General features: G+C 57.0%; 8 protein-coding genes across 8 annotated transcripts; 5 read left to right on the top strand and 3 right to left on the bottom strand.

Moving 5' to 3' along the window:
* Nucleotides 1-55: 55 nt before the first annotated feature.
* SCHCODRAFT_02562701 (uncharacterized protein) lies at nucleotides 56-1,610 on the top strand (the record flags this gene model as incomplete). Its single annotated transcript, XM_003035741.3, has 4 exons — nucleotides 56-303; nucleotides 354-1,171; nucleotides 1,219-1,436; nucleotides 1,486-1,610. The coding sequence occupies exons 1-4, from the start codon at nucleotides 166-168 to the stop codon at nucleotides 1,608-1,610; spliced, it is 1,299 nt and encodes a 432-aa protein (XP_003035787.1). The 5' UTR covers nucleotides 56-165.
* Nucleotides 1,611-2,222: 612 nt separating this feature from the next.
* Nucleotides 2,223-4,149, top strand: SCHCODRAFT_02526105 (actin depolymerizing protein). The gene is made up of 6 exons (XM_003035740.2): nucleotides 2,223-2,432; nucleotides 2,487-2,665; nucleotides 2,790-3,026; nucleotides 3,085-3,183; nucleotides 3,234-3,384; nucleotides 3,437-4,149. The coding sequence occupies exons 1-6, from the start codon at nucleotides 2,330-2,332 to the stop codon at nucleotides 3,733-3,735; spliced, it is 1,068 nt and encodes a 355-aa protein (XP_003035786.1). The 5' UTR covers nucleotides 2,223-2,329; the 3' UTR covers nucleotides 3,736-4,149.
* SCHCODRAFT_02562706 (TRAPP I complex) lies at nucleotides 3,897-4,696 on the bottom strand (the record flags this gene model as incomplete). The annotated part of the gene is made up of 4 exons (XM_003034923.1): nucleotides 3,897-4,016; nucleotides 4,076-4,321; nucleotides 4,378-4,575; nucleotides 4,631-4,696. 4 exons carry the CDS (start codon nucleotides 4,694-4,696, stop codon nucleotides 3,897-3,899), a joined length of 630 nt encoding a protein of 209 aa, XP_003034969.1.
* A 77-nt stretch (nucleotides 4,697-4,773) lies between these two features.
* Nucleotides 4,774-5,033, top strand: SCHCODRAFT_02695535 (uncharacterized protein; the record flags this gene model as incomplete). The annotated part of the gene is made up of 2 exons (XM_003035739.2): nucleotides 4,774-4,799; nucleotides 4,847-5,033. 2 exons carry the CDS (start codon nucleotides 4,774-4,776, stop codon nucleotides 5,031-5,033), a joined length of 213 nt encoding a protein of 70 aa, XP_003035785.1.
* Nucleotides 5,034-5,195: 162 nt separating this feature from the next.
* Nucleotides 5,196-7,564, bottom strand: SCHCODRAFT_02607549 (3-oxoacid CoA-transferase). Its single transcript, XM_003034922.2, has 10 exons — nucleotides 7,215-7,564; nucleotides 7,137-7,160; nucleotides 6,995-7,084; nucleotides 6,890-6,944; nucleotides 6,498-6,824; nucleotides 6,382-6,442; nucleotides 5,982-6,331; nucleotides 5,871-5,929; nucleotides 5,650-5,819; nucleotides 5,196-5,579 (listed from the first exon to the last, which is right to left on the bottom strand). The coding sequence occupies exons 1-10, from the start codon at nucleotides 7,390-7,392 to the stop codon at nucleotides 5,349-5,351; spliced, it is 1,545 nt and encodes a 514-aa protein (XP_003034968.1). The 5' UTR covers nucleotides 7,393-7,564; the 3' UTR covers nucleotides 5,196-5,348.
* A 953-nt stretch (nucleotides 7,565-8,517) lies between these two features.
* SCHCODRAFT_02607558 (uncharacterized protein) lies at nucleotides 8,518-9,513 on the top strand. The gene is made up of 3 exons (XM_003035738.2): nucleotides 8,518-9,112; nucleotides 9,166-9,442; nucleotides 9,496-9,513. The coding sequence occupies exons 1-2, from the start codon at nucleotides 8,594-8,596 to the stop codon at nucleotides 9,322-9,324; spliced, it is 678 nt and encodes a 225-aa protein (XP_003035784.2). The 5' UTR covers nucleotides 8,518-8,593; the 3' UTR covers nucleotides 9,325-9,442; nucleotides 9,496-9,513.
* Nucleotides 9,514-9,706: 193 nt separating this feature from the next.
* SCHCODRAFT_02695538 (NAD(P)-binding protein) lies at nucleotides 9,707-10,968 on the top strand (the record flags this gene model as incomplete). The annotated part of the gene is made up of 5 exons (XM_003035737.2): nucleotides 9,707-9,746; nucleotides 9,796-9,995; nucleotides 10,048-10,143; nucleotides 10,199-10,756; nucleotides 10,810-10,968. 5 exons carry the CDS (start codon nucleotides 9,707-9,709, stop codon nucleotides 10,966-10,968), a joined length of 1,053 nt encoding a protein of 350 aa, XP_003035783.1.
* On the bottom strand, nucleotides 10,969-12,328 carry SCHCODRAFT_02607562 (S-adenosyl-L-methionine-dependent methyltransferase). Its single transcript, XM_003034921.2, has 6 exons — nucleotides 12,276-12,328; nucleotides 12,186-12,223; nucleotides 11,862-12,040; nucleotides 11,715-11,811; nucleotides 11,229-11,661; nucleotides 10,969-11,176 (listed from the first exon to the last, which is right to left on the bottom strand). Exons 1-6 carry the CDS (start codon nucleotides 12,309-12,311, stop codon nucleotides 11,099-11,101), a joined length of 861 nt encoding a protein of 286 aa, XP_003034967.1. The 5' UTR covers nucleotides 12,312-12,328; the 3' UTR covers nucleotides 10,969-11,098.
* Nucleotides 12,329-12,708: the final 380 nt, after the last annotated feature.

Here is a 12,708-nt window from a genome sequence, read left to right on the forward strand (position 1 = left end):
CGGCGCGGTCCAGGTTACCGCTTTGGCGTATTCCATTGTTCCAAGTTGGTTCTTGTCCGACTTGAAATGTCTTGTGTTCTTTTGTATTTTGTGATGGTCTGATGGTTCCTTTATATACGTGCAACTGCTTTCTTCCAACCATCGCCATTGCTGCAACCAAGTTACATGTCCTTCCCCTACAACGGCGCATACTTCACTTTTCGCCTGGACCCAGAAGCATCCCTACAGGATCTGGAGGATGATGAGGTCACCCTAGCCGCTCGCAGAATCACGCCCAAAGTCTATGTGGCCTGCACGACGCAGGTGCGCGTCCTCATCTCCAGAGTATGCGTAGCCCGACTGACAGTTTGCAGACAATTGGTGTCCCTCAACTCCCACCATTTTACGAAACGGCGTACATGGCGCTCGTTCAACAGGGTCTCCCACCTGACAAGCCGGAGGAGTTCCTCGAGTCTCGGATGTGTGTTCCTATCCGTCCCAACACCCAACATCCAGATGGTCGAAGAGCTGCCCATTGCTGCCATCCGCTGCCTTGGGATGGGTGCTACCACGTCGCGCTGCATCATACGCGCGTGCGGATCAAGACAGAAATCCGGCCTGTCGACCCCCCTCATTCTCTGGGTCCCGGTGAATCTGTGGCGCTGAACGCTGTGCTCGAAGACGATGAACGGCGACGAGAGTGTCTGCGCGATTGTGCGGCGAGAGGAGTCGCGCCGCCGCCTGCTTCTCTTGGTGAAATGGCGCTCTCTGCTATCAAGCTTGCCAACAGCGAGGTTTCCGATATTCCTTATTGGCAAGTCAGGGCCGCCGAACTACTAGCTGAGGACCTAGCCGACCCTTCTGACGAGGACGATGACTGTTATATGATACTTGACGAAAACTGGAAACCTAGTAACCCATACTCCAGGGCCAGTAGCTACTCGGGCGATGGTAGCTACGCCGCGTCCGGTCCTGCATCGACTCATTCTGGGGATGGCGCGCAGGACGACGACGCGACCCCAGCCAGCGACGATGTTGCGGATGTCACAAACGACATACTCGCTGCCATCAACTACCAGTCGGACCTGCGCGACGTGTCCCCGGTCATCGTTCCTCTCTCATACGACTTGAGCACCTTGGACGCGCCTCCTTCGCCAACCGGATTCATGGAAGAGCTAGAAGCGATCCGCAGGTAAGCATGGGTGCAATCGAGCAAGGAAAGTGCTGATTGCTCAACAGGATACGATTAGAATACGAAGAACGTGTCCGTCGGCTGAAGGTCGAAGTGCGACGTCGTGATGACGAATACATGGCTGGCATCGAAGCACGTCGTACTGAGTCCGCGAGCGTTCAGGCCTTGTCTGTGCCTATAGCGCCTAGCATGCCGACCAGAGAGTCGAAGTGGTCAATCACCACGGGCTTCGTGCCCATTGCCAACAAGCTGAAGTCACGCTTGGGTGCGTCCGATGCGCGCTGACTTGTTTTTGTTGGTGGCTGACGCGGAAGACAGTGTCTCTGCGCCAAAAGTCCTCCTCGTTGTCAAGCGAATCACCATCAAAGGTCAAACCAAGGAAACTCAGGGCGTTGACGCTTTCGTCCGTTTGGAAGCGCAGGAAGCCCTAGGACCGTAACTGAGGTGGTCACTTGGGATGATTCCGCCGTTCGCTTCGCTGGCCGAAGTCTGCATTCGATTATATAGTATTCACCACGATCCTTTATATGATATGCTACGATCCCTGAAGGTTGCGCGCGCGGTGAAAAGATCGGGAGCCGCTGTGAGTCGCCGACAGACCAGATTTGAGGACAATTGTCTCCAAATCGGGAACAATAGAATCGCCGTCAGATTTCGTGACCAGCTGACGTGTTCTCTACGCCGTCTACGTCGAGGCTGGCGCGCGGGCCCTATGGGGAGTCAAGCCAGGGAAGACGAAGTGGAGGATGTTTCTTCCTCCGTGCGTCAGTGTAAGAAACTGTAGGGTCGTGGTGAAATCTACTGTCTTCCTGCTGTAAGGCTCAGTGGCTAACTTTGCAGGCTGGAGCTGAATAGATTGGCAAACCACGACCTCTCAACTCGTAAGCTCGCAATCGTCGTCTGTAGCCTACCGTATGAGATGTCGCTACTTACGTCCATGATCTAAGCCTTGTTGACGGGAGCTTGCGAGCTCATGTCAATCTCCTCCGCTAGGACATATCCCCAGAAGGAAGGTATTGTTTCCATTTGGCACCGCACGGGTCTAGAGTCCGGCCACGGCTTTCCTCTAACCGTCATCCTGACTGAAGGGCCCGCGGCGAGGCTTTTTTGGAGCTTGTACATCCCAACGAAGCAAGAAGCTCATCTCTACTACGAACCATGGCGACGTCTGGCATTGGCGTGTCGCAGGACCTCGCTGCGACGTTCTCTTCCGCGGTACAGGACAAGTCGACGCGTTTTCTGAAGGTTGTCATCCAGAATGGTGCGTCTATATACCTTTGAGCAGCGTGCACTCAATGATCACTCGCACGATTAGAGTCCTTGGTCCACGCTGCGTCGGTTCCGGTCGGCGGTCAGCTCGCGGACGATCTACCTAAGCTGCAGGAGCTACTCGAGGATGCTGAGCCTGCATACATCCTGGCAAAGCTCGATGCACCCTCCTCGGACTGGCTAGCCATTCACTACGTCCCAGATAATGCGAAAGTACGGGACAAGGTGCGCATCCCATTCCTCATGGCATCGACCGCAAGCTCACCGATCTCCTCATCTGCGGGCGTACTCAATGCCCTACACCGTCCTCTATCCTTCACAACAAATATGAATGCATACACTATCCCAGATGCTCTACGCCTCCACCCGCAACGCGCTAATGCGCGCCCTCGGCTCCGCCACCTTCACTGACAACATCTACGCGACGTCGAAAGACGATGTCACGCCCGAGGCGTACGCAGCGCACCTGCGACATCTGGCTGCGCCGAAGCCTCTGTCCGCACGCGAGAAGGAGATTGAGGACGTGAAGGCGGCGGAGCGGGAGGGTGGGATCAATCAGTATGAGGGTGCGAGGCGGAGGGTCACGGTGAGTGCGCCAGGATGGACGCGTACGGTGGTCGGACTCTGACAGTCATGATCGCCAGGATTTGGTGAACACGGGCGTGGGCTTCGAGTGGAACGATGATGCCGCGCAGGCGGTGAAGGAGCTCGGGGAGGCGGACGACTGCCGTGTCGTCGTCTTGGTGCGTCCATGTCGCTTGTCCATTACCAAACACTGATCAATGCGCAACAGACCGTAGAGATGCCTGCGGAGAAACTGGCTCTCCAATCGTCTCGGGAAACTACCATCCAGGACCTCGCATCGGTACTCCCCAAGACTGACCCTTGCTACGTCCTCTTCGCCTGGCCCCAATCGCACACCTCACCCCCTCGGCGAGAAATCAGTCAGCATATCCCTCTACCCCTTCATTGCCTTCAATCTGACACATAATCCAGTCTTCATCTACTCTTGCCCCTCCAGCTCGCCCATCAAGTACCGTATGCTCTGCGCATCAGGCGCTCTCATGATCCAGCGTGGCGCGCAGGCTATCCTCAACGACGCTGGCACGCAATCGCACATCGCGACCCGCAAGATCGAGACGTCGGATCCGAGCACCATCGACGAGGCGCTGCTGGTGTCCGAGCTGGATCTGGTGTCTACGAGGACTTCGAGCGACATTGTAGGCGCGACACCAAACCCGCCGCCCACTACGACGTTCGCGAAGCCGAGGGGGCCGCCGAGGCGTCCGAGGTGAGGGGAAGGAAGAAGAGGCACTCAACGGAGTATGATGAGCTTACGAACTGCAATATACACACCTATCGAGCCAAAGAAATGCGGATGGAAGTTCAGTATGGCCCAGGATGCCAAAAGTCCTCTGAATATATGACTGCTAGTAATACATACCCGATAATCGTGCTAATCGTCCCCAACCGGTACTTCCTCCTCCAAGTACTTGATGAGCCGTACCCTGATTTGCGTGTTCTCGTCGCCGCGCAGAACGTCCGAGACGAACTCTGCTGACACTTGCATCTGGACCTGGAAGGGGAATGCAGGTTGTGAGTGCGGCAGGAAGGCGAGGTATGCATCGGACGCACCATCTCCAACGCTCCTCGCAAGACACCACATAAAACGTTGCTGAACCATAGTCCCCCTTCTAGCGCATCGTCTGGTAGCTCGACGAACTCGGCCAGCGGGTTGTCGTCGAGGGTGAGAGTGAATGACGCGCCAGAGGTCGGTTGTGGTGTTCCTGTTGTGCTTGATGGCCTGCTGTTCGCTGCTGTCTGCCCCGGCACCGCATGCGCTATTGTAGGCGTGATATTCAAGAATGCCTTGAATCCGACCTGGGGACGCGCAGATGCATCAGCCGCAGCCCTCGACCAATTGCACCGATACACACCTTGGCCACCACCTCCCCCACATCGCGGAAGTCCGCACAGCGCCCAAGCCCGCTCTTCGCGAGAAAGTCCTCGATCAGGCGCGTCCCAATGTTGTACCCCATACGCTCCAACTGCTTGTTCACCTCCTGATAGTCCTCGTAGTCCTGCACCAGCTGCGCGACGAGCGCGCCGTAGGTCATCGCGAACAGCTCTGCATTCTCCGCGGGGCTTCAGCTTAGAGCACCATGAGGGGATGGGGGAGGGGAAGCGTACAATTTTCTCCGTGCGGGACTTCCAGAGGTCCTCGCCTATGGTCTTGTACTGCTTGCTGCTGGACATGGTGGTGGTGATGATGGTGGCGGGGGAGGAGAGGGGACGCGTCTGATCGGATGTGACGCGCCTTAGCTCGAGCGATCATGGCGCCCCCCGTCTTGCTCTCGAGGTGCGCGACATGTGTGGCTCACTGCGCCTCGTCTGACTCCTCGCTAGGTCACTGGACTGCGCACTGGGTGTCTTCACCGGTTTCTTCGCCTGGTATCTACACGAGACCCACCCGAGAACGGCGTTGCCCGAGGACCAGCGGCTGCTGAATCTCGTCAAGTGGAAGCTCGAGAAGAGTAGGCTTGCTCGTGAGGAGAGGAATAGGAAGTTGGAGCAGGAGATGGGGGACTTGTAGTAGGGTGCGTGTATGCTGCGCTTTCATCCGCTTGTCAACGCCCTTACCCTTCTGCAGCCAATGGGTGCCTACGTTTTTACACACCCTTCACTGTTGTTCGCATATGCGTTACAACTATATACGTCTTCATCTGATACGAAGGCTATGCTGCAGGCTTTACCGGCCAGCCCGCCGAGAACCTTTGCCCCGGCTCTGCCAAAGTATCACTCCGTGTACTGGACCTTCCATATGCATTGCAACGAAGAATACAACATTGCTTCCTTGTGTGCTAGCTCCACCCTTCCTTTCCGCTCCCTTAGATACTCCATCCTCCCCTCACTGCCCCCGCACCTTGAACTCGCACCCCGTCTTCGCCCGCACCTCATCCAGCGTCACCCCATCCTGAAGATCTACCAGCGTCAAGCCCCCATTCGCGCGGTCGACATCGAAGGCGCAGAGCTCGGTGATGATTTGGCTGACGGCGCGCGCGCCGGTGAGCGGCAGGGTGCACTCCTTGAGGATCTTGGGCGAGCCATCCTTCGCGGTGTGCTCGGTGAGGACGATGACCTGGGGGTAGCGTGAGCGGTGGGGTCAGCCATACGTCGGGCGCATCGAGATGTCCACGGAGTATACGCACCTTCGTCTTGTCAGGGTTCGAGACGAGGTCCATCGCGCCCCCGATGCCCTTGAGCATCTTGCCGGGGATCATGAAGTTGGCGATATCTCCCGCTGCGGATACTTGCAAAGCACCGAGGATGGAGACGTCGACGTGCCCGCCGCGAATCATGGCAAAGGATTCGCATGAGTCTATGCCTCACTCAGCCTCATCTTCACTTGCAGTTCCTCGTATGTACTCACCGAAGACCGAAGCACCAGGCAAGAGCGTCACCGTCTCCTTCCCTGCGTTGATTAGGTCTCTGCGTTGTCGTCAGCTTCGTCTTCCTATCTACCTTCACTCAAACCACTCACGGGTCCAACTCCTTCTCTGTCGGGTACGGCCCCATACCCAAAATCCCATTCTCGCTCTGCATCCACACCTTCACTCCCGGCTCCAGGTGCTCCGGCACCAGCGTCGGCATACCAATTCCCAGGTTGACGTAGAACCCGTCCTTGATCTCCTTCGCTGCGCGCTTCGCAATCTTATGTCGGTTGTCCAGCTTGAGGTCGATGGGTTTGGAAGAGGAGGAGGATGGGTCCTTCGCTAGAGTGACGTATTCGATTTCTTTGGGCGCGGTGGCACGAACAATGCGGTCGACGTAGATGCCAGGGAGATGTATGGCGTTGGGAGAGATGGCGCCAGCGGGGACGATGTTCTCGGCCTGGGGTAAGGGTTAGCGAGAGCTAGTGATGTCGTCTCAGCATGAGCTACCTCGACGATAGTCAGCTTTGCGTTCTTCGCCATGACGGAGCTGAAATTGTGTGCTGCATATCTGAACAGATCAACTCAGCCCCTTCCTCGCAGCAGTGTCGATGAACTTCACCTACCTGAACACACAGTTCCCAACCTCGTCCACCTTCCACGCACGCACGAACGCGACGTCGCCTGGAATGGCGGTCTCCAGGACGTATCGCCGGCCATTAATCTCGCGCGCCTCCTTCGGAATGCCCGGTATCTGCACGCCCTTCGACGCACCGCCAGGGTTGTAGCGCATGGGGATCATGCCGGTTTCGACTGCCGTGTTCGCACCCGTTGGCGTGTAGAAGGCGGGAATGCCGGCGGCGTGTGAGCGGATGCGCTCGGCCAGCGTGCCCTGTGGGACGAGCTCGAGCGATATCTCGCCCTTGAGGTACTTGGACTCGAAGGTCTTGTTGCTGCATGAGGGGGGGAAGTAGTTTCTTGTCAACTGGACGTCTCATGACAGGATGGAGGTGCGCACCCGCCGGGGTAGGAAGCGATGACCTTGCTCATCTGACCAGAGTCGAGGAGGAGACCTGGGGTAGTTGTAACACTGGTTTGGGGGATAGAACACGCGTCTGCGTACCCAGTCCGTGACCTGGCGCCCCAGCGTTGTTCGATACGCCGGTAACATCAGTAACCTCGCCACGCTTGACGAGCGCCTGCAGGAGGGTGTCTATACACTTGCTCAATGCCTGATCAGTGCAGAAGATAGCGTGTACACATACCTGGCAGACCAGCAAGCCCGAAGCCTTCGTGCGAGAGGATCGTAAGTATACGGCTTCGGGAGCGCTAATAATACGCACCGCCAACTAGCACGGTATCGCCCGACTTGACGTCCTTCACGGCGTCGTCTACCGAGTCCCAGGTCTTGCGCTTGTTGGGGACGGCCTCAACTCCTGCACTGTAGTGCCGTGCGAGCGCGTAGGACGTACGCCGAGCGACGCGAAGCGCGTAAGGTCGCCTGAGCGTGAGGGAGAGCATCGCAAGACCCAGAGAGCCGGCGAAGATGATAGTTCAGGACAAGATCGAGTCCCCTGTTAGTCTCCACCACGGTGAGTATGGGAGGAGAGGGCGGGAGACTTATATAAGAGGCTAAGAGGTGTATGGGATGAACGTCGATAACCTCGTGGGTCGCCACCGCGGGCGAGAGGACGCGCTCACGCGACTCGCGCGTGAGCGACGGCTCGGATCACAGTGGACCTACAACCGACGCCCGAGTAAATAGACCATGGTCGATGAGAAGATTGAAGACCTCAGGCCTCAGAGACGATGACGAGAGCAAGGACCGATGCATGTGTGGGGTATAGCTTGTACTGTCAGGTTTCTTGCTCTGCTTAGGTAGAGACAGCTGGGTCTTTGAGTTGAGTAGGCGGAGTTAGGAAATAACATCGGACATAAGCAGGCTTAGCCGCGCCGTCACTGTCGGCAGCACTGCTGCCGCGCCTGCCGTGTCTTTGCATGCTCACTCCCATGCGAGCATCGTCGCTGAGAAGACCACTCTGGCCATGATGAACGACGGGTGCTGCCCGCTGCACTTGCTACGTCGCTCGGAAGATCATGAAGCATCATGCAAATTCAGCAGTTTTTCCTGGCAATAAAGGGCGCGTCGTCCAGCTTGTGGTGTCCGACACTGCGCTCTACAGGACAAGACGTTTTCTGATATGTCTACCAAGACCACCATCCACATCAACGGCGTCACTGGTGAGCTTGCCATAGCCTTCGCCAGAACACGAAAGGACTCACAGAATTGCAAGGCTACATCGGTGGCACAGTCCTTGCTCGCCTCCTCGAGCATCCCAAGGCGACCTCGTTCCGCATCACCGCCCTGCTCCGCGACCCTGTCAAGGCAGAGAAGCTCAAGAGCTTTGGTGTTGAGCCCATTGTAGGCTCTCTCGACGACGTCGAAGTCATTGAGAAGGCAGCGAGTGATGCGGACATCGTGATCGCAACTGTGAGTTCTTGCTACAAAGCTTAGCTCGCGGCATTGACGAGAGCTTCCTAGGCCGACTGCGACCATCAGCCATCTTGCCACGCCATCCTGCGTGGTCTAAAGAAGCGCTTTGAGGCGACAGGCAAGCGCTCTGCCTTCATCAACACGGTCAGTGTAACAGCTTTGGGTTTCCCTCATCTAACGCACTTGATCTAGTCCGGCACCGGCGCCCTCTCCGACAACGCGCAGGGCATGTTCGCCAGCGACGTCATCTACGACGACGCCAACCCCACCCAGCTCGAAGCCCTCCCCCTCACCAACATGCACCGCGCCGTCGACACCGCCATCATCGCCGTCGACGCCGCCGGCTACATTTCCTCCTACCTCGTCCTCCCCTCCACGATCTGGGGATGGGCCGACCACGCGCTCGTCCGCGCGGGCATCGCGAACCACCGCTCGCTGCAGATGCCCATCGTGATCAGCGCGTCGCTGCTGAGGGGCCACCCGGGCGTGTGGGGCAAGGGCGCGTCGGTGTGGCCGTGCGTTGAGATTGGGGAGCTAGGGGAGCTGTATGTGCTGCTGCTGGATGCGGTGCTGGAGGACCCATCGAAGGTGCCTCATGGAAAGGAGGGTTACTTCTTTGGTGCGGCAGACGAGTTTACGTGGTATGAGGCGAGCCGGGTGGTGGGGGAGGCGATGGTGAAGCTGGGGAAGGCGAAGGATGCTGAGCCGACGTCTTTCACGAAGGAGGAAATAGAGAAGTACCTGAGCGTGAGTGTCTTTTTGTCTGGTGAAAGCCTGTGCATGCTCACGGCAACACGCAGGGCTACGACTTGAGCTCCAATGCCCGCTGCAAGGCGACGCACTCGTGTGCACTGGGCTGGCAACCCAAGAAGATGAAGGCGGACTTCTTGGCCAGTCTTCACCGGGAGGTGGAAGGGTGCATCGAGAAGCCGTTCCCGCTGAAGAGCCGAGTCCTCTAGAGTAGAGATGAAGTGAAGTGTGTCTTGCGAAAAATACATCGCTGATATCGGATGTATCACTCTTGTCCGCGAGTTGTAGGGTGGCCACGACACTGTGTTGAACTCCTTTCTCTGCTCCCTGCGCAATTCAACAACTTAATACCTCGGTCCCATGTAAAGTACTTGACTCACATTGATTCTTACAACGGTAGAATTCGATTCTCATCTAAAGACACAATGTCAGACGATCCCTTCTGCATTAGTAACCCATGGAGCGCAAGCGCGCATCCGATGGGTAACGGTCAGCTAGTGACAAGCGAGGTACTTACCTCCATCGATATAAGATGGGTCGTCGAACAGGAGCGCCTGCAAGTCCGCTAACCACCAGAAAACGGAAGAAAAGATGTCAGCGAAAACCACTATTCACATCAACGGCGTCACCGGTAGGTGAGCCATGATTGGCCACAATATCGGGGAGCTGACAATAGCCAGGCTACATCGGTGGCACGGTCCTCGCTCGCCTGCTCGAGCACCCCAAGCGGTCTACGTTCCGCATCACTGCCCTTCTTCGCGATGCCAAGAAGGCAGAAAAGCTGAGATCGGACTTCGGCGTCGAGCCCATCGTAGGCAGCCTCGATGATGTCGATCTCATCGAGAGGGCGGCGAGCGAGGCAGACATCATCATCCCAACCGTGTGTGTTTGTCCTACTTTTGCCTTGACCGGGAGATGACCAGGATTAACAGGCCGACTGCGATCATGAGCCGTCGTGCAATGCCATCCTGCGCGGCGCTAAAAAGCGGTTCGAGGCGACTGGCAAGCGTCCTGCTATCATAAACACAGTTAGTATCTGAACACAAAGGGCAAGCAAATCAGGAAACTTACAAGCCATTGCAGTCTGGCACCAGCGCCATCGCCGTCGACACCAACGGCCTCCAAGCCAGCGAAACCATCTACGACGACGCCAACGCCGAGCAAATGGCCTCCCTCCCCATCACTAACCTCCACCGCGTCGTCGACACCACCCTCATTGCCGCCGACGCCGAGGGCGGCTACACCTACACCTACATCCTCATGCCCGCGACGATCTGGGGCCACGCCGACCACGCCCTCACCCGCGCGGGCATCGCGAACTACCGCTCGATCCAGATGCCGAACGTCATCGCGGGCTCGCTCCTGAGGGGCCGCCCGGGCGTGTGGGGGAAGGGCGCGGGCATCTGGACGAGTGTGGAGATTGGGGAGCTGGGCGATTTGTACATGTTGCTGGTGGATGCGGTGCTCAGGGATCCGGCGGGGATTCCGCATGGAAGGGAGGGGTACTATTTTGGCGCGACGGAGGAGCATTCGTGGTATGAGGCGAGTCGGGCGATCGGGGAGGCGATGGTGGCGCTCGGGAAGACTGACAATCCCGAGCCGACGTCTTTTACGGACGAGGAGATCGCCAAGTGGTACAAGGTGAGTATCCGATCGTTGGTTTTGCGTGGATGGCTGCTGAATACTGCTCGCAGGGATACGACCTGTGCTCGAATGCACGTGCTAGGCCGACACATGCTACTGCTCTTGGGTGGAAGCCAAAGCAGAAGAAAGCTGAGTTCCTAGCGAGCCTGCGACGTGAAGTAGAGGGATGCATCGAGAAGCCGTTCCCTCTCAAGCCCATCAGACCGTAATTGAACACTTAACATGTAAAATGTAGCATTGATATGCGAATGTATCGCAGAATGTCTGGCACTGTGATCGCGTGGATGAGCCGCGCTTTTGACAGAGTGTCACGAACATGAGCGAAAGGAAAACAGCGACTCAGAATGTCGGCTTCCGTTTTCTGCCCGTAAACTTCGAGTCCCGGGGTACGCTCTCCTTCCCCCGTTTCCTGTAAAGCTATACGCAAGTCGTAAGCCACCTTGATTGCTGCAGCAGCGGAAGCACGCACCTCCTTCTTCCTCAGAATCCAGTCCTTATCCTTCACGCTTTTCCTCTTCCCCTTCGACTCAATGCGCCGCTTCTCGCGCTCTCTCCTTCGCTCAAACTGCACTCGAGCCTCGGCGTCCGCGCCCTCCTCGCCCGTCAGGCCTTGCGGCACTTGTTGTAGCCCATTCCCCCCAACGTAGAGCACGAGGAAGACCTTCTTCGCCTTATTTGAGTTCGGGTAGTCGACGACGATACCTCCCCCGAAACCGGCGCGCATCGCAATGGACGTGATCAGCTGGATCTGGTCGTCGGATGAGGGGTAGAACTGGAGGACGGCGCGAGAGGGATTGCGCAGGGCGGAGTGGAGGGTGGTAAAGAAGCGGGTGAGGCGGTGAGGAGGGGATGATGTGGGGTGGGAGGTCTCGGCGTTCAGGAGCCATTGGAGGACGGAGATGCTGGGGGCGATCGGTGAGCGCGGAAGACTGGATATTGGAAGGAGAGGACGTACCTGATAGCCCCGTCGAAGCTACCTGGCCTGAAGCCAAAGCCCTGACCAATGTCTTGCAAGAATAAGTCCCCTTCTACTTCTCGTTCGAGAGCGATCTCTGAGGGAACTGTGAGACGATGGAATTCTTCTCCACGGCGTACTACGCACCCAACATGCTCGGTGCGATGTCAACACCAGCCCATATGTGCCCCTCTTCGTCCAAAATCTCGCCAGATAGTCCAGATCCGCAGCCAATGTCGAGAAGGAAACAAGTTTCGCCGGGTGGTAGCTGCAGCAACTCCAGTGCACGATAGGTCATGTCGGCCTGAATTTGCTGATTGCGAGTGCTACATGGTCAGCAATTAGAATCTTGGGTATATATATATTGGAGAGAGCATCGAAACTAGAGTATTATGGATTGCGACGTGTCTTCAATGTGCTGCATCGCATTCGGGAAGGGGGGAAAGGGTGATCGCGCGGGGAGGTACGTACTTTCCGGTGTATTTTGACGCTTCAACATCTCCATAGTACTATATACTTCACATTAGCAAATAATAAGGTGGTCTCCTGCCGATGACATACGATTTCCGGGGGTGCTTGCAGCTCCGGGCGCGACATGGTGAGGGGGAGAAAACAAGAACAATGGTCCCGATCATGATTGAAGGGCACTTTGATCTTAAGTTATCTCGGTAAGCCCCTGTGGGTCCAGCCCGACTGAGGCTTGGCGCGTCGCGCTGCCATTCTGCTGCAGCCAGCAAGCGGCTGACCCTTGGTCTTACTACAGGCTTACTCTCCCAGTCCTTTGTCTGTCATACATCCAAAAGAACAGAAAGCAGTTTCCGAGAAACCTGGAGAACATATAATCTACCTACTCACAAGACATCTGCCGTACTACGATACCACAATCTACTGTACCTACACGCGCAGTGGCTATGGCTCGGAACACAGCAGGACGTACTAGGAAGTGACACAGACCATAAGCTCACCAGAGACAAAGTCCATCCGCCGTTGAGGG

This window comes from Schizophyllum commune, assembly GCF_000143185.2.
Source record: "Schizophyllum commune H4-8 unplaced genomic scaffold SCHCOscaffold_1, whole genome shotgun sequence".
NCBI classification, from domain to species: Eukaryota; Fungi; Basidiomycota; class Agaricomycetes; order Agaricales; family Schizophyllaceae; genus Schizophyllum; species Schizophyllum commune.